This window comes from Syzygium oleosum, unplaced genomic scaffold (assembly GCF_021117445.2).
Source record: "Syzygium oleosum isolate NSW1041296 unplaced genomic scaffold, Sole_v2.1 Sole_v2.23, whole genome shotgun sequence".
Taxonomy (NCBI): Eukaryota; Viridiplantae; Streptophyta; class Magnoliopsida; order Myrtales; family Myrtaceae; genus Syzygium; species Syzygium oleosum.
The window spans coordinates 136,612-156,532 of NW_026607507.1; the positions used below are offsets into that span (position 1 = coordinate 136,612).

The 19,921-nt window shown below is 41.3% G+C and overlaps 2 protein-coding genes across 6 annotated transcripts; both read left to right on the forward strand.

Annotated features, from left to right (window-relative positions):
• The first annotated feature begins 7,204 nt into the window (after nucleotides 1-7,204).
• On the forward strand, nucleotides 7,205-12,867 carry LOC130134736 (uncharacterized). 5 transcript variants are annotated; one of them, XM_056302385.1, is made up of 10 exons: nucleotides 7,205-7,603; nucleotides 7,956-8,242; nucleotides 8,646-8,948; nucleotides 9,039-9,179; nucleotides 9,256-9,365; nucleotides 9,442-9,663; nucleotides 10,276-10,767; nucleotides 11,943-12,376; nucleotides 12,463-12,556; nucleotides 12,651-12,867. In XM_056302385.1, the coding sequence occupies exons 2-10, from the start codon at nucleotides 8,072-8,074 to the stop codon at nucleotides 12,775-12,777; spliced, it is 2,094 nt and encodes a 697-aa protein (XP_056158360.1). In that variant the 5' UTR covers nucleotides 7,205-7,603; nucleotides 7,956-8,071; the 3' UTR covers nucleotides 12,778-12,867. The 5 variants fall into 5 exon arrangements, with proteins under 5 accessions (XP_056158360.1, XP_056158361.1, XP_056158362.1 ...); XM_056302386.1 differs by having other exon boundaries at nucleotides 8,032-8,242; XM_056302387.1 differs by having other exon boundaries at nucleotides 8,042-8,242.
• Nucleotides 12,868-14,906: 2,039 nt separating this feature from the next.
• On the forward strand, nucleotides 14,907-16,395 carry LOC130134720 (protein GAST1-like). Its single transcript, XM_056302350.1, has 4 exons — nucleotides 14,907-15,078; nucleotides 15,519-15,578; nucleotides 15,680-15,713; nucleotides 15,870-16,395. Exons 1-4 carry the CDS (start codon nucleotides 15,010-15,012, stop codon nucleotides 16,049-16,051), a joined length of 345 nt encoding a protein of 114 aa, XP_056158325.1. The 5' UTR covers nucleotides 14,907-15,009; the 3' UTR covers nucleotides 16,052-16,395.
• The last annotated feature ends 3,526 nt before the right edge of the window (nucleotides 16,396-19,921 follow it).

Sequence of the window (19,921 nt, forward strand, 5' to 3'; positions counted from 1 at the left end):
CTTGAAGTCTCCATCGCATTTTTTCTTGCCACCAAGGCATTCGTATGACAGTCAAGGACGTAGAGACCATTCTGCAACCGTCCTTCACCAATCGTCTTCTTGGTGCTGCAGTCCTGAAACAACACCTTTGAAGAAGAAAAGACAACATTGCAATTTAATTCTCTAGTGCACTTGCTCACAGAAAGTAAATTAGAAGACAAATTTGGTACAACCAAAACATCAGAATTCTGTGAGAACAACTTAAGCTGTCCTGCTCCTTGCGTTGGAACCTGCATTCCGTTAGCCACAGTAATGGGTGGATACGTGGCACTTGAGGAGACATTAAAAAGTAAATCTGCAGAGCTGCACATGTGATCGGTAGATCCTGAATCTATGATGAATTGAGTACTAGATTGGGTTAAAAAAGCAGTACCTGATGTCTTAACCATGTTGGCCGAATCTGATGAAGGACCAGAAGATCTCGAACCAATCACCCCCTGCCCTTGCATTTGAAGAAGTTGTTGAAACTGTTGTGCCAAGGACTCCAGTTTCGACTGAAACTCTGTAGAGTTTCCTGGAACAGCAATTTTTGCTTCTTGAACCTTATCTTTGTTGGCACGAAGATGAGGATGGAGTACCCAACACCTATCTTTGGAGTGACCATCTCTATGACAATGGTCACAATGAAACCGAACGGGCCTTTTATTTTTTCCCTTCACCAATTTCGCCACAGATTCGCCATGTTGGTTGTTCATCACAGCATTATGAGCTAAATTTTCAGAGATTGGCTTATCAAGACTAGGCGAGACACTCATCACTCGACGCCTCGTCTCTTCTCCTTGAATCAAGCCACAAACTTCATCAAATGTAGGCAAGTTTGGGCTCATCAGAATTTGTCTTCTCACGTCTTCGTACTCAGGCCGAATGCTAGCCAGTAACTGGAAGACACGATCTTGCTCTTCCCGTCGAATGTAATCAGCCACACTTTGGGTTGCTGGCCTATACAGACGAAGCTCATCCCACCTTCTCTTCATACTTCCAAGATGGTTGGTGAAAGATTGGGAGGACTCTTGCTTAGAGTTAGCAATCTCTTGCTGCAATTCGAATACCCGCGACGCATTCTGAGCTTGTCCATACATCTTATTCAATGATTCCCACAAGATTCGAGTTGTAGGGGAATATGCAAAAATCTCATACACTTGGGATTCCATAGAGTTAAAAATCCAAGACATAACCAAACTGTCGCTGGTTTGCCATTCATCAAGTTTCGCATCCCTCTCAGGAGGTGCTTTTATTTGGCCATTGATATGACCAAGCTTTGATCTGCCCCCGAGGGCCACTGTAATAGCACGAGACCATGGAAGAAAGTTCTTCTCATTCGACAATATGTTGGTGAGTCGCTGACCGGTGGCGGTGGAGTTGGGTTCGGGATTGTTCAAACTCGAATCAGCCATGATTTGAACAACAACCGTGGATACACCAAGAAGAAGGAGACAGATGGATCAAACACATAAACAGGTACGAACCCGCTCTGATACCATGAAGAAATTAGACAAGAAGACACGATTTAACGAGGTTCAGCAATGCGCCTACGTCCTCGGGTAATCCTCTCTCAAAGTTTTTCTTTTTTGTTATCTTGTCTTTGAGAGAGGGACTGCCTTTTATTGATGAAGTACAGGAAAGGAAGACAACGAGAAAACCTAAAGCCAAAATAGGCAATTCCCAAAATTACAGAAATCAAACAAATCTACATAATTTCTTCCCAAAAGAAAGAGAACCGGCACCAATCACGCCAACACTTTCATTAATTCAAGTTCAGAGATTATATTGAACATCTTTATATAGTTCAAGGACTACATCGAACCACATTGAACCACATTGAATAAAGTAAAATTTCAGGGACCACGTGAACATTAAGTTAAAGTTCAGGGACTACATTGAACAAATTAAAAGTTCAAGGATTACATTACATATTGAACTAAAGTTCAGGACTGTTTGCGTCATTATCTCTACTAAAAAAGCGAAAAAGAGAAACAAAAAAGTAAGATTATGGCACATTTATTTTTTGGGATAATAATAACTCTCTTGAATTTTTTATTATTGCGCAATATCTTCCGAGCTTCGAGAAGTCATGAATTTTCCGTGCAAACTTTACTTCTCATCGTTGCTGGTTTTCCGTCTATGTAGCCGTTTGATTTCACCCGGATATGGATTAAATTCTTATTTTTTGGACAAAAATAGACTTTACCAAGTTTTCTTAGCTTCAATAATCGCGTAATTTGCAAGTTGGACAGTAATTTGTCAAAATTGAGGTCACTGTGTAATGATAGGAAAGTTCCTTAGAGTGATAACTAACATTTCAGTGCTCGAGCTTTTGTTTGGGGACTCCCAACCTGTGTAAGCTCATATCACGCGAGCCGCTGACGCCTCATGCGTTAGGGTGCATATGATCGTGTAATAACGAATCACTAATCCCCGACACAAATGCACATAACGTGTCATGCGAGCCCTTCTTAATCCCCTGATTGAGATCATTCGTGTTCATGCGATTCACTGTCATGTAATAAGAAGCAATCGATCGATCTCGAATCTCAAGTCAGCTCGATTATGTTGGTCAGTTAGCAACGTTAAGGAAGAAAATTTTAAAAAAATAATAACGCTTCAAAGAGAAAAGGAATCCGAATTCGGCTTCTATACCCGTCCTCCTAAAATTACCCAAAAAAGAAAACTCAGTTTAAATAAATTGCCGAAAAAAGCTGCATCTCCAATTCTCCATATATTATTTAGAGAAACCTTGTAATATTTCCATGAAATATTAGGTAAGACGCGACAGATTCCCTAAATTGGACGTAACATGGACCGAATACGAATTCCTCGAGAATTATCGAATTATCGGTGTCTCTGGACATTCGAGAGCACATGGATGTTAGTTGGAGCATTTGTAAGGCGAAAATCCACGTCATCGGTTTTCCACCACACATTATCTTTTTTTTTGTTTTCGCACGAACTTCCTTCAACACAATATCTTGGCAAAAAATAGGAGAACGTACGATTAACGCATTGAAAGGGAAAAACTTTAGGTCAACCCATCTATTTCGGACAACGCACGCGAGCAAAGAACGAGGAAGCAACCCAAATTGCGCATCGGTCGGAACCACCGTGGTGACTCTCCCGAGCGAGAAATTGCCCCAAAAAATATCAGTTCAAATATTCGATCTTGGGTAGGCCCCAATCTGTAAATATTTTCGGGGCCAGATTTGGTATTTCTCGAAACGAGCGACCCCCACCCAGCAAATTTGCCACGCGAGACGCATGATTGACTTGACTTTCCATCCTTCCCAGAAGCTCAGCTTTTTTGCACTAGAGAACAAGCATGGGGATGTCATTATGCATCCTTTTTTTTTTGGCTAGAAATGTCATTATGCATCTTGCACATGCTAAACGAATTCGTCAAAAGCGCGTAGTGATTTCCCCAAATTCTTTATCGGGGTCCCGATGACCCGTTGGGTAAATCCACGGTCCATCTAAAATCTCGCGATGAAACCGTAGACGAGATCTGAAATCGGTGTCGAGTTTGAAAATTCAAATCCTCTTGAGACCCATCTACGATCGGGACGAGCTGAGAGACGGGCGAGATCCGATCCGCCTTCATCGGGGCCCTTGATGAGCGTCGCGATCGCTTCGGGTCCATCCATTCTTTCATTAAAAGAAAAAAGGGGGAGGAAGAAAAGAAAAGAAAGAAAAGAAGGAGACGGGGGGAGGCGAATGCGATGCTATCGCAATCCAATTTGGTGTGTGGCCACTCAAGGCTTCCTAAATCCCGGGTGGCGCGCAAGTGCACACATGGGGTGTCGGTAGGTCGGGGTCGGACAACGGCCCCAAGCATCGTCCAATGCCCGATTTCCAGCGAATCACACCCGTCACGATCATGTTAGTGGGCAATCATCAGGAACCCCAAAATGGGCCTCCACTAATCTTAATTAAATTAATTGATTAATTAACCCCGCCTAATCACGACACCCTCGGCTAATGCTCCGTGATTTGTCTTAATCCTTTTTGGGGAAAAATAAATTAACAAAGGGAAAATGGCACAAAATATCACTGGATTTTTGGCCCAACGTGCAATGTGATTCATGAACTTTTAATTTATTCAATGCGGTCGCTGAATTTTCAATTTGTTCTTAATCGTTTCGGGGGAAAAAATTAATTAACAAAGGGAAAATGACGCAAATGGTCCTTGAACTTTGGGCCAATGTGAATTGTTATCCTTGAATTTTTAATTTGTTTAATGTGGGCCCTGAATTTTCAATTTGCTCAATTTAGTCATTCAACTATATGAAAATGTTTAATATTGTCTCTGAACTTGAATTGCCGGAAGGATAATAATAAATATTAGGATTAATACCAGGTACACCTGTGACAATTTTACCCCGAACTATTTTTTTGACCATGAAAAGCCCCACATTGGTATACCTGTGACAATTTTACCCCCGAACTAATTTTTTGGCCACCAAAAACCCCAAACTGCTACACCTGTGACAAATTTACCCTCCGTTAGTTTCCGTTAAATTTTACTATCAAATTGCTAAGTTTAATGACACGTGGTAATTGACATGTGTATCGGTTTTGGGTTTTACCCCACTGTTTGTCACAAGTTTACCAATTTGTGATTTTTTGTGATATTAATATAATTTAACGGACACTAACAGAGGGTATATTTGTCACAAATGTATCAGTTTGGGGTTTTTAGTAGTCAAAAAATAAGTTCGGGGGTAAAATTATCACAGGTGTACCAGTGTGGGGTTTTTCATGGTCAAAAAAATATTTCAAGGTAAAATTATCACAAGTGTACCAGTTTGAGATTTTTTATGGTAAAAAAAATAGTTCGGGGTAAATCTGTCACGGGCGTACCAGTTTGGGGTTTTTTGTGGTAAAAAAAATAGTTCGGGATAAAATTGTCACAGGTGTACCAGTTTAAGGTTTTTCGTGGTATTAACCCTAAATATTATTATATAATTCAGGGACTAAGTTGAATATACACAAAAAGTTTAGAGACCGTATTGCGCATCGAGCCAAATTTCACGTACCGTTTATGTCATTATCCCATTAACAAAAGGGAGAGTTTTGTGTCCCAATCGCTAATGGATGGAAGTGAGCACATTGCCCCACTTTTTATCTCTTTTTTTTAATTTTTTTCGCCACGTGAAGCTAATTCTAATGCTAATTTTTGTTCCCTAATCACATATTAAAAGGAAAAATGCCGGCAGCTGTAGATTTTTAGTGCTTTTGATGGTGGCAATGGCACCAAGGATTATAATCATTATTTGTTATATTTTAACCATAAAAATAAAGAAAAGATGACGTCATCTCGTTCGTTCACCCCACCAATGTCTCGAATGTCGCCGTCACGAAGTTGTCGTTACCTCCGATAGGGCATAAATATACCTCTGATAGGATACGAAATATTGTGTATTTTTGTTATCGAGTATATTCTAGTCGAGGTTAACTGATTAATACTTCTGTATTAGTAAACGAGTCTAATAAAATGACATTACTTAAGTTAATTTACGGTATATAGTTGATTAACAACATGCTCTTTTGGATAAAACGACATTACTTACGTTAATCTATAGTATAAAGTTGATTCAATGGAAGCATGTTTATCCACTTGGCTTCATTCGTGATTTGTTAGATGCTTCGCTTTAGAGGATTTATTAGCTGTATTTAACCTATTTATATTGAAGAAATGAAGTCCTATTACCGGCCAATTTACCATAAAGGCAATTTAACTTTGGTATACTTGTTTTACTGGTCGTGTCGTTCAAGGTACGGACATTATTTTTTTCAATTTTGGCCTTTGAAATAGTTATTTCGAACATGATTTTATTTGCATCCCTATTTCATGATGTTGAATTTTTATGATTTTTACGGTTAATCCTCACAAGATATGGATTTAGGACATGTAATATATCTAACTCCCGAGAGATCTTGTTGAGTGATTCATAAATTACACCAGTCGCTAAAATAATCGCCACTCTACGTAGTCATTTAGAGTAGCTTTTTTTTTTTCTTTTTTCTTTTAGGGATTGGCTCTCGTGAAATGGATTGGTGGTTTGAGAATGAACGATGCCCAAGCCGATTTGACAAAGGACGAGAAGTGATCCGTTGGGCGAGAGGGGCTCGAATAGGACGTGGCTCCCGACACATGAAAAAGCGAGAGCATCGCCGGGAGATATGGGTCAACACGAGAAGGACGAAGGTCTTTTCGCGGCTCGGATAAGAATTTTTCCTTCTAAGAACGGTAGAACCCAAGCACAAGAGGACAAGACGGCTTGCTCCTTGGCCCTATGATGATCTGATCATCTTTGCGAAGGGAATGTGATACCCGACAAAGGTAACGAGGTCGAGGGTCGCATTCCTAAAGTGGAAACTTCGACGGACTCCTTACGTTTGTGCAAGAATTCAATCAAGCGACCAAGACGACGTGCTACTAGTCCTAAAGATTTCGTGCGATTAACTCGGGATCCAAACGCAACAAACAAGAGCAACCGACGAAAGCTTTCGAGTTGTTTTATTTAGTTATGTTTCTTTTTTTTAATCTCCGAGAGCTCCTTGTTCGGAAACACTAAACCCTCCCGTTCAATTGACATTTTTTTTTTCAAGAAAAGTCTAAGTTTTTATCGGTCAATATTTAGCGGCTCGCGATGACTCTAAACGCCCAAAAAAGTGAAAAAAAGAGAGTCAAATTAGAGACCGCTTATATCGAAGATATTCTGGGTACAAGACGAACCGACTTAGACTCTGTTTGTTTCGCGAAAAATATTTTCTTAAAAATGATCGCTTATATCTCATACAAAAATGAATTAACAGAAAAATATCTTCATCGTCTACGGAAAATATTTGGACATAAATTACTGGCGATAATGAAAATAAATTTTTTATTGATTAATTATTTCAAACGATACAAACAAATCATTTTATGGAAATTTTTTTTCAAATTATGAATTTTTCACGAAGCAAAGGTACTCAGTCGGTTAATCGCTTTTGCGTTGAGACCCACTAGAAGCGAACAGCCCAGATCTGCGGTCTCACGGCCGTGAAAGCTGCATTTACATGGGCCTTTACGCACACGGCCCATCTACGGCCCATCACACGGCCCACATCCATCACCTCGCAAAACCTCCCATTTCTCTCTCCGTCTGTCGTCGTCTCCTCCTTCGCGAGCTTCTCTACAGCGTCCATGCGAGATCCGCCATCCCGACCTCGAAGATCGCCGGCCGCCGTCGTTCTGCTCTCGCGCTCGCGTCGCGCTCGTGGCAGGGCAGCGGATGAGCTAGGAGCGCTTCGATTCCTTGTTCGTTCGTTCGATTTCGCGGTCGCCCGCTGAGGATTCCGTACGAGATTGCTGGCGAGGCTCGCGGCATTGGTTCGATTTCTCTCCTCGCGGACGATCGAAACTGAAGAGTGAGTCAGTTTCTTCTGTTTCGACTTGCGCGTAGCTCAAGCTCGCTTGATTTCTCCGTCACTTCCATTGAGCGTCGTTTGATGATTTCTTCAGAAATTGCCGCGTGCTAATCATCCGTGATGTCTCGCCGTTGGTTTTAGCAGTTTGAGTGGGATGATGGTAATTGGTATTGCCGTTTTTCTTTTGAGGACATCAGCTCTTCGATTCTTTCCCGTGATTGGAATAGTAAAATAATCACAACCAGAGCCGAATGCCAATTCCCAAATTTCATTATGTCGCAAAAGCACAACGCACTTTTCATTGCCATTGGAAAAGATGCGACCTGCATTAAGCCCATTTGGGGTTTTAGACGTTGAACATGAATATGTTGTGTACCCTTTGCTTGAAAAATCGATTCGGCGATATCTGTTTGCTTATTTGCTTCGAAGGAGCTATGGGTTTGCGGCTCCATCAGACGAGATCCACGAGAATTTCTCAGTTTGCTTTTTTCATTTGAATTTATTTGTTGTAGTCTAAGGAAAGTTCGAGCCTTGCAACCGGGCAAGCTTACCGAGACACCCTTTGTAACTTGTGCAGAACTTCTCTAACTGTTTGCAGGGGATGAACTCGCGATCATGACTTGAAAAAATGAGAAGAAATTTGAGAATTTGGTGGCCCAAGCAGCACCTTTTAACTCAACCATCATCGCATGACATCTTGTTTGGGTGGTTTGTGTCATCCTCTCCAGCTTCTGTGGATATTGTAATAGCTCTCAGCATCAATGAGACCTTATTGTCTCATTTATCACCGGGTCTTGAGGTAAAAAGCTACAAATCTCGTCGGCTGTCGTTTTGCTGCTAGAGTCATCGAACTTTTGTCGTGATTGGCTATAATTCTCTCTCTTTTGATGATTTTGGCGTACTTTATTGGTGCTACCTTAATCTGCTTCTTTAATATCTTTAAACTGCCCCAATGAATTTTGTATATATTCGAATTAGCATTAGAAGTTAGTCAGGTAGGCTTCTTGGCATCTGCTTCAGTTGCAGGATGTGCCCTGGGGCAGGCTTCACAAGTTTTCATCTCATTACGCTTTTAGTTTTTACTCTTTAGGGTTCTATGATATTTTCTTCGGCAAAGTTTAAAGTGATTGTTCTTGCAAATTTTCTTTCTCTACTTGGCAGAACAGATATGCTTCATTTTAAACATTTATAATCTGCTCCAGGAAACCCTTCAAGATACAAATCGGGACATGCCCGTAAATTTAAAGGATAAAGCTGCGTTCTGTGTCTTGGGTCTGTCTGCTGCTGACCCAAGTAAAGGCAGCAAAAAGAAAAGGGATCAAGGCTGTGGCTGCTACAGGATTACTGAACCACTTGAATCATGTAGGCAACTTGCTGTAGGAAGCAATAGTTGGATCCAGCTAATGCATAATTCTTGCTCAGGCTATCAGGGAGAGAACTTATGGCTCCCTGAAGTGCATCATATTCACTGGAAGGGGGAAGTAGTATATCACTGCGATGTGCACGTATGTAAGTTATGATTACTTCCACTTTTGCTTCTAGTCCAAAGCTTTTTATCGATATTCCATTCCTTAACTTTATTCTGAAAAATCCAGATTATAGTTTATGAAACTCCAAGGCATGGAGCACACCATTTCGCTCTTAGTTATCCACACTATCCTGGTCAAGTAAAAGTTCCTGTGAAGAAGCCCAAGTGGATTGAAGAGCTTCATCAAAAACATTCTCAAGTTGACCTGGTATTTCAATAGCAGACTTTAATACTGCAGCCGTTATCAGCCTCTTGTTGACTGGTTTTTTTGTCCTTAAATGTAGAGTACATCAATTCTTGCAATCAACAGTTCTAGAGCTGCTTCTGCTACATTATACAAGAAGACATGTTCTGGGCCAGAACGATCTGTCTCTCATTCTATCCTTATTTGGATGTATGATTCTTAGTATTGTTTCTTTGAACCCATTTCCTTTTTCTGAATTCTGATGACATGAACTTTGGCCTTTCAGGTTTTATGCCTTCATATGGCATGCATTGGCCATATTGGCAGCTTCGTTATCCACTCTTTTCTACATCATTATCCAGAATTGTCATCACATTATGAGGTGGGGATCACAGTCGCGGATGTACAAAGTATCTTCACAGGTGTTCCCGACTGCGTGGTCTAACATCAAAATTAGGTCTTGTCAATATCTATATTGGCCTGTCTTCCTGCAGAATAGTGGCCTCAGGTAATAAAAGACTCCTTGAATAATTACTTTTCCGCTTATCAAGAGTTTCAACTAAGACGCTGCATAAGTTGGCTTTATTTTGACAGAGGTTGTTTAAATTCCAATACTTCCGTTCCACTAAACTCTTTCTTGAAAGTTCAGGGCAGAAATGATCTCGATGCTTTTACTGAATGCCTCGCTTCAGGGAGAATTCTGTTCCATTTTGACTCATTTATAGAAGATCTTAGGGACAACTGTGGATTGGTCAGTTGTCATGCAGTAGTGAACAGTGAGCCTGAGCCTCTCAAGCCTCATCTTGTTGAGCAAATTGCTTTGAACTTTTTAGTTGATAATAATTTAGAAGGTCTTGTGCCAGCAATTCTTCCTTTTCTTTCTTTCTTTGTGGTTCTTTTCCCTCTTCCTCTTTTTGGGGTGGTGGGAGGGTGGGATGTGGTTCAGATAGATAATGCCTATGCCTACGCCTACTCTAGATGGAGTGTGTTTATGATATTGTCTCCTTTGTGAGCTTATGCTATTGTCTCCCTTGTGATATTGTTGACTTTGGAATCATTAGATATTACTTTTTAGGACTTGGGTTTTTTTCTCACCTTAATCACAATCCTCCTCTAATAGGTTTCAATCCAGTGTAGAGTTCGCTGAGAAAGCTGCATTGCGGAAGCATTCCATTTGGTCAAATATAGCCATTGATGTGCTCCTCGGAAACTTAATTGGGTTGTCCTTACTATATCATGCGGAACTGGTTAGCTTGTGGTTTCTGAACTCTGTGGAGGGCCTAAATAATTATCTGCGCATGGGATCTGTGTGGTTAATGGGAGTCCCTGCAGGATTTAAATTGAATACAGAATTAGCAGCCATCCTTGGCGCTACGTCTCTTAATGTCATACAAATTTGGTCTACCCTTTGGGTTTTTGTGGGCTTCTTTCTGATGAACATAGTCAGAGGAATTGCTATAGTAGGGATGCTTTTTGGGGCTACTGTTATTGCCGCACTGATGGTAGACATGATCGGGGCGGCAACTTTACACATATCTGCTCTACATTCATTGATAGCTTGTCTTCATGCTTCACAGACACAGGCACTGGCTGCTTTATGGCGCCTGTTTAGGTAATGCTTTCTAGTTTCTTTGGTGTAAATACAGCGTTTCGGTGTAATAGGAAAATTTACTGCAACATGCATCAGCAGCTTTTATGTTAACTGGACAGTGTGCGTAGTTGACATTTCATTTTTTGGGTTAATTTTGCTTGAGCTGTCGATCGAGTGGTGAGTGGCTGTTACGCTCCTGCTATACTTTATTGGCCCATTAGGATAAGTCAAGTTTTAGCCTGTAGCTGTGTTGCTCTGCACTTTGATACATCCAACATTCTACAATATATCATCTTCATTTATACTAAACACAGTTACTGGATGATGCTGATTGATTCTACTGTCTGGAGAAACAACTAACTCTACTGCATTGCTTTTCTCTTTCTGAAGTCGGGATGGTTCTCTGCCAATCAAGTTCTTTGTTGCCTCCATTTTTTTCTTCTCCAATTTTCTGCAATATACATAACATTGTCTGTGTCATAGTCAAGTATTTGGGACTTTCATATACATAAAGGTTGTCCTTTGCCTATTTGGCTTATAAATGATGGATGTTTTGTTCCCTAATGCAACATATAATCTCAATCTAATGGTGAACTAATTAGTGCTTAAAATGACATCTCTTTTAATTCATGACGAAGTGTTGAGGGAGGGTGAGCTTATGGTGAAGAACCTATAAGATGATCTTGCATGAGAGTTACCTAGTCCTATATCCACTGGATTGAATCCTGGAACCGCTTACTAATACTCATGATCCTGCTGGCTGCAGCTCCTTCTACAAATCATGATACTTACTTGATGCGGATGTTTTGCTGCTTAAAGCAACTTGTTGAAATTATTTTTCCAAATTTTATATCTAAATAAGTTTCATAGACATTTTTGACAATATTTTCATGAAAATGTGTACCAGCCATTTATTTAACCTCATGAGGTGCTAATTTCTCAACAGGAAGATAACCTTTTTCAAACAGTGAGGAACGTTATGAATGTAGTTATGGTATAAACTGGTGTGGTCCATCTTGTGAGCTAGGTCTTAATTTCTGTTTTTCAGTTTTAGTGGGGATCTTATGAACTATTTGGTGCCTTCTTGAGTTTTTTGGACAAACTAAAATAATTCTTTCATGTGAATTGTGTGATGTTAATCATTACTTTTCTATTATCGTCTTAAATTGTTGATGGAGTCTCTGAATTTTCTGCAGGGGTCAAAAGTTGAATCCTCTTCGCATGAGATTAGATAGCTACGATTACACTGTCGAGCAACACGTTGTTGGATCACTTCTGTTTACTCCCCTTCTACTTCTGTTGCCAACCACCTGTGTCTTTTATATATTCTTCACCATTGTGAATACATCTATCAGAGTTACTTGTGTGCTAATTGAAGTTTTAATATCTATTATTCATGAGACACCTTATGTCAAAGTTCTCCTTTGGTTGGTGAGATCAACCAGATTTCCTGCTGGTATATGGTTCGAAATTGCTTCCTGTAAATATAACGGCGTACATCCCATGGAAAGATCTATTTGCGGTGGCAATGGCATACATCCAGATTTTGAGAATGCACTCAGGAAAACAGAGAAATACAAAAGGTCTACTGCCCTGGTTTCATTTCTACGCGTCAGTGTTCCAAGCATTGGTAAGATTCTCAGATCCTTGAACATCCATATCTTCAATGTATCAGTAGTAACTATAAATCAATACCTATGGGATACTTTGTTGCAGGACAGATAATCTTACCTCATTACAAGAAAGTCTTTACTGGTGTCTCCACATCACTTGTTGCAGAGTCTGCGTATGGAGTTCTCACTGGAAAAAAGTCGGTAGAATTTTGTCCTCTGTTGACTTGATTAATGCTGTTATTGGTGAAATATGATGCGATCTCTCTCTCTTTCTCTCACTCTCTCTCTCAGGATTTCATATGGCCTGGTTTCTCATCTTCCATCAACTCTCCCATGGATGCATATACCGGTTAAAGAGTACTGGCAACTCTGCCATAAATCAATTCTTTCACACTTGGGAGACCAAAGATGTTTTTAGCCTTAGGTTTTTTTAATTCTAGCTGACCTCATTGACGGCCCATATTTTTCCCCATATTGCTGAGAGCAACTTACTGCTTGCTTATTGATCGCTTGAAGGCCACGAGTACTTCAGCAGCCTCATACTCCTTTTGGGCTGGCTCCTGGCTAGGCAACTTTTGTAGGTTTAGCTTGCCATTTTGGTCTTAGTTAAAATCAAGAAATACTTCTTGACTAAGACAGAATGCATATTTCTTGATTTTAACTTTTGTAGTTTAACTTTTGGTCTTGTCGCTTCAGGTGGTTTTATACTACAATGGTGTGGCTAGACTAAGACAGAATGCATATTTCTTGATTTTGGCATGGGTAGTTCACTGGAATTTACTACTTCTACACCCTAGTCCTAGGTCGCCCTAATTAATATTGGAATATATGAATGGCCCTCTAAGTTTTGGTATTTGTGCAATTTGTTCCTCTGAAGTTTCTTTTTATGCAATCAATCCTTCCATTAGCAGCCATTAGTAACCTGGTATTCGTGTGGCATTACTGAGAGGCCAGGGAGAGCGTCGCCTTAGCTGCGATTGAGGTGATTGTAACGCAGGTTGAGACTGAAACGATCAAAAGCGAGGGTCGCAAATGAGGATCCCGACCCTTTCAAAAAGAGCGCAAGCTCATCGTAACGCGATTGCCATTTAGCATGAAAACGCGGAAGAGTGTTCCAGTGTGTCTATGATGCCCCGACCCTGGGGCTCTCGAAGTCGGGGGCCGTTTGTAAATCCGTGAATTAGAGTCAGTAAACCGAGCAATGCTCGCATGCTCAGAAATCTTTCCCCAGCAATGCTCATGAGACCAACTCTCTCTCTCTCTCTCTCTCTCTCACGCACGCGCACAGACTTCCAAGACTGACAAACGAAAGATGGAGACAAGAAGAAGTACAAAATAGAAATTTGTATGAAGCAACAGAGGGTCACGGGAGTTGAATTATCCAGGCAACACAGAATATAGAATGAAAGCTCCACAAGTGCTAAAATAGTACATGGCCACAGATTGCCACCTTCTGCATGTCGACAGAGAGAGAGAGAGAGAGAGAGAGAGAGAGAGAGAGAGAGAGAGAGAGAGAGAGGGAGGGCATACTTTTTGACAGGTGAGTGTCCAGTTGGTTCTAACTCATTTCACATTCTGACGTTGGGATGTGGTAGTTATCTGTTGGGCTTGAATGCAAGACAGGATATTTGTCGTGTGACGTAGAATTCCCGTGATATGCTTATATACAACGTCTCATTTTATAAAATATGCATTATTTTCTTTCAATGCCAAATAATCGAATCTATTATTTAATTCACGATATCATATCAACATGTCACGTGATATAAGCATTTAATTACATGATTTTTTTTTATATTAGCGGACCCATGTTAACATAACAGCATGAAAGAGATACATGTGAATGCTCACATGTGATTATGAGGGCCCACCTTTTGTTTGCAATCGACCCTATTTCACATGGGTGAGAATCGATTGGTCATGGGGAAACCTTGGGAAGGGACCAACTCTAGCCTCTCTATGGTTAAAGGAACTTGACAAAACTTGGCCTCCCCTAACTTGAAAAGAATCAAATCTTGGCGTGTCATTGATTCTAATGAATTTCGTCTAACCCTCATCTGGGTAAATGCATACATAGCATAATAATGGGCTTACTATGGGGTCATAGATACTCAATCTTCACGATATCGAACTCGAATACTTAAGTTAAGTTTTCCCGAATCATAATTCCAGTGCGCTAAGCAAAGAAGCTGAGTATAAGCTTGTAAAATTGACCATGCAAACATCAAGAGAGTAGATTTTCTTGATCAAGCTCATGTTGAAAGAAGTGTTCCAATCACTCAGTTAGTCCTTTGTCATGTCATTCACTTGTATGCCCAAAAAGAAAGCCAAAGAGTGGGGGATCATTAAGGGTGAATTCACACGATTTAAGTTGGCTCCACCTTCACTTTCCAAGCAACTTGGCCTGTTTGTTCTTTTTGGGAGAGAGAGAGAGAGGACAACAAGTCATCAACTTCTTGCTATTAAATAAAACACTATTGACATTGCGTCATCGTCTTCGATTCATGCAAAAAGGACACACTTCACATTCTGAATAAGGACAGTATCTCACAAGCTGTTCCTATAAAAAAAAAGCTCTAACACTCTCAAATCCCAACCAAGTCATTCAACAATCACAAAGACCTCTCTCTCTCTCACAACCAGGAAGAACATGGCAAGTAAGCTTGGCATTGCTATGCTGTCCCTCTTCGTGATGCTCCTTCTAGTACCAGAAAACCATGTAAGCTTCGGCTTTATCGAGCGCTCCCCAATCATCCCTCACGCCATTTCCGGTGTCACTCATTCATGCATGCACATCCATGTTCGCATTCTCAGCACTTCATTTTTTTTGTCCGGTGATCATGAAGCACGTATTCACTCAAGACATATACACATATAGTCGAACACACACTTAAAGGCTAGTTATAGCGCTTACTGGTCAAAGAATTTTTACAAGTCGCAGATTTATTAGACGGCCAGCTTGATGCACAATGCATAGCATGTTGATGAACTGTGGAGTTGAATGTAACATGTAGGATCGACCATGTATCAAATGTATTTCGATTATTTCTGAAAATAGCATCACTCCTTGCTATATGGTGAGGTTTGAGGAAAAGAAGAAAATGAACCCCATTACATTTCTTGAGAATCGACTCAATTATACAGTTTCTCTGTTTCCAGGCGACGATTACGGAGGCTCCGTCGCCACAACCCGAGGCCACTCCGGGCCATCTGCCCCCGGTGCGATAATTGTTGTTATATGATTGCCTTTTCTTTTTCTATCTTGAATATTGAATTCTGATATATATTCTCCTCTCTTGATCTTCTTCTTCTTCTTTCAGTATGGTGCCAGGGAAGGCAGTCTTAAGCCCCAAGGTAAGAGATTACACACAATCTCGCCGTGAAATGGAACTGAACGTACAGCTAATGATGAGACACTATTTATTAGAAGCAAGAATTCGAAAGATGAATTACATATCGAGTTTTACAAATGTTCTTATTACTAATAATCAACTGATTATCTTTAAAAAGAGTGCGGACCGAGGTGCACGAAGAGATGCTCGAAGACGGCGTACAAGAAGCCATGCATGTTCTTTTGCCAAAAGTGCTGCGCCCAGTGCCTGTGTGTGCCTCCAGGTACCTACGGAAACAAGCAACTCTGCCCTTGCTACAACAACTGGAAGACCAAGCGCGGTGGCCCCAAATGCCCCTGATCTTCTCTTCCTTTTCCCCTTTCAATCTCTCTACGACAATCGTACGAGCCCATTTGACGCCGCAGCAATTGCACTGTAACCGTGTCCCGAAGTGTTGTAGGTTCTATACTGTTTGGAACAGTTCTCTTGGAAGCTGCTGCTAAAACTATTGTGGAGGAGCTGTATGCTGTATAACCTCTGCTTTTATGTCACTCTCCCGGTTGATTCTACGTAATTCATTTTAACTACTTTTAATATATCAGAGTGGTCATTCAACCATCCTTGATGTACCAAGATGCGGAGAAAGCTCGGAAATGAATTAATTACCGGCCTATTATAAGTATTTTTTGCTGATATGCATATCATGATGGAGAATGTATTTCGTATATCAATTAAACCACGTGACGGTGACCTCTGGAAAAACAAGCCCATCGAAAGTAACAGGTTTTTGAAAAATGGATGACGTGAAATCGACTGAAATGCACAGTGATGCAGATAATGTGATAGGCCGTTCATACCACTCGAGCCGTGTAATGGGCACATAAAATACTTTCTCTTCGAGACGAGAAACATGGATAAAAGGAGGACCTGGTGGGCTTCTTGGCCCAACCTCAATTCTTTCTGGAGGTTACTCATATTTCCATCCGTTTCACTTGAGATCATTCAGCTTCCACTAGAGACGGCATGGAAGAGTAGTATCAACAGTCCATGCTCGTTTTCTGTTGCTTTAGATGCCATGTACCGGGGTCTGGGGTTGCGAGTGATCCCTGCGCGCGAAGCTGTAGGCAACGCCTCCTGGACGAGCTCTAATCTCGTCACTGGCTGCAAATTTAGGAAAACTGAGTAATCAATGGACCTACTCAACGGGCAAGCTTGAGATAGGACACGGACCACTTTCCATACACAGGTCTGGTGGTTGGTGCGAGCCTGCGTTTCCTAGGCCTAAACAAAGAAAACGAAAAGAAAAACCGTTGGACCTAACGACCAAGCCTGTCCCTTCCTGGCAAAGTTATAAAAATTTAATCAGTCAAGCAATTAAGTGCCAACTACCGCAAAACATCAGCATAGACACAGCTTGAAATTAAATGTGCAGCCATCTCTCCGCCAAGCAACTTTGTGGGGAAAAGAGCTAATTCACGAGGGTCATGTCTCTGAAAAGAAAGTGTCGGATCGAGCAAGAACTTTCGGGGCGTGTCCTTACGTACTACATCACATACTCTCTCATACCCATTCGAATCTCGAATCTCGAATCTCGGGGGTTAGAAAAGATTCTATACAAAGTTTAGAACGAAGTGCCCGTCTAGTACTCTGATGAGAGACTGTCGATATAGTTTGATAGACTGCGTCGCGCGAAAGAACGAACGACGGGCACTGAAAACTCTCGAGAATCCACGGAAACACGAGAGCAGTCCATTGCAACATAAATTGGGAAAGTCAGGAAGCTTGCAAATGTTGCTTTCAAGCTGGAGCGGTACTCCGATAAGTTGCCAAACCTTGTTGGATCCGCCAGTCGTAGCCTACGCGGTGAGACCGCAGACTTTTGGGAAAAAGTTGGACTCTTGTGATCCATCAAAAAGTTCCAACCTTTAACACGTGAATGACGTTTGTTAGGAGAGCGTTTTAGCATTTATTAAGGCAGGTGAGAGCAGCTTTGCCTGAAATTCAAACCGCATATTCCTTAACAAATCAGTATTCCTTCTCGATGGGTCCGCAGTCTATGCTTCCTCCCCAAGCCGCCCTTCTTTGCCTGCACGCATTCAAACAGGAATATACCCCCAGGGTTGGACTTTGCTTTGGCCCCTCATTTTTGCCTTGTCGAATTCAGCTTTTGACCCAATAGGAAATAAAAAAACAGAGAGAAAATGGAATCGCTTAAGAAGAGGAACTACTTATCAGAGACGAATTCAAATGCATGCGTACTTTCAGCCATGCTCTTGTGTCGTGCTTCCTCAGAAATAAGGTCATGTTCTTATAATTCGTTAACACTAACGATTTCTCCTTCCACATTAGAGTTCAGCATTCGTGCCTTTTAGAACAACGAAAAGATCAACCATTGCGTTCTTCCATTTCAATATAAACAAGTCATTGAAGAAAGAAAATTACGAGATGCAGAAAAACAGAGCATATCAACTGACTCCACGCCAAGCTAGCTGGAGGAACATCTTTCTGATGATTATTCTCTTAAGGTCACCCAACAAAACAGAAGTCTTGCAACCATCGCTAAAAAGTTTCGAAATTGAAGAACGGAAATCCAACTCTATACATTATTTAGGATATTTTACGGAAACAGAGTCGCGCAATGCTCTGCTTTACATATCAAACACCCGATGATATACATAATTCAGCAAAAACAGGAAATCTTCCGCCGATCTTCATAATGAAACAAATAAACGTCGAGCCCTAAGCAAGATCGTCGCTTTGACTCTGGGCATGCTTCCTCTCCATCTTGTTGCTCGAGACGATCGAAGTGGAAGCTGAACCGGGGGCACTGCGGAGGGCCAAGCTCTTGGGTTGCCGCTCGAGATCTTCCTCCTCCGCGTCCCTTTTCGGCGTCCGGAGGGAGACCAAGTTGTTGGCCGCGGCTTTGGTGGGGCGCGGGTAGAAGAAGTCGGTGGGGAAGAAGCTGTACTGGAGGCCCGCCATTGATTGAAAGGAGGGCGGAGCAAGGAGCTAGAACAAGAAGCGTCAGCAAGGAGGAGGACGGGGAGATTCTTCTGTGATAAAGAGGACAGAGGAGTGTCGTCAGTCAGGGTGGTTTGTTGATGCAGGTGGGCACGTGAAGGACAGGCTATTTATAGACAGAGAGCGAGGCAGAGAGAGAGAGAGAGAGAGAGAGAGAGAAAAGCAGAAGAAGAAGGGTCGCTGGGACGCGAGGTTCAAGACATTGAAGCGCGTTCAACTTCGTACTGTGTGCCGTCCTCGTATGGTGGTTGCTGGTTTGGTAATAAGCTGCTTGCCCGAAAAGCCCGTGACTATCACAAAAATATCGTACTAGACTATAAAGATCTAGTATTTAGGAACCATTGATCATGCGAGCTCCGTCGTGCTAGGAATTTTGTGGATGAAGCGCGCTTGGAAAGCCCGTCCGAGGTGTCGCTAGGGAAAATTTTCTTAGCAAGTATATGTTAGTCGTCCGATGATTTAGGAAAGTAAAAGAAAAAGACTTGTTAAGTAAATAGAGAACTTTGTGATCATATCGAGACTAATTTTGGAACTGGCGTGTTGAACTTTCACGTTTCAAGAGTAGTATACTCTGAATAAGGTTTCTATAGTTTCTGTTTTTTGGGCCACGCCCTGGTTGGTAGTTTCGTTGTAACTCTAGCTGCATCTTTTATAATCATAGTAAACATTTGCATAGAGGCGGTATGTGATCTTGAAAGGCCATCGTAGTGACGTATATGTCACACCACACCCATGCATCCTCCTCTCATAGAAGTTGGACCTTACACATGAAATATACGATGTAACCGCATCAAACATATGATCAAAAAACGGAAAAGTTAAGTAGGATATAACGAGACTTAACACATAAAATAAACATAAAAAAGAGTGCGTTGATTTAAACTCGTGACTTGGGCTTGAATATTGCGTTTAACAAGTCGTTTTTAGTAAACGAGGCAACAATCTGTATACGTATAGACAGCATATATATTTCTCAATAAACACTAGTCACAGCTATTATATGACAAACTTGTGTTAACTAGAGCATGAAGTTGATGCATCCACATCCCTGCTCTTATGGTTAGAAACCCATGTTGGCATAACAGAAAGAAGGAAGATTCGAATTGTAAGAACAAAACACAGAGAGAAATATTTCCGATCACATATACGATGACTCTAAAAGAACCCTAGGAGGGAAAGAATTGAAATCTCTCAGGAGGTCTCTCGTCC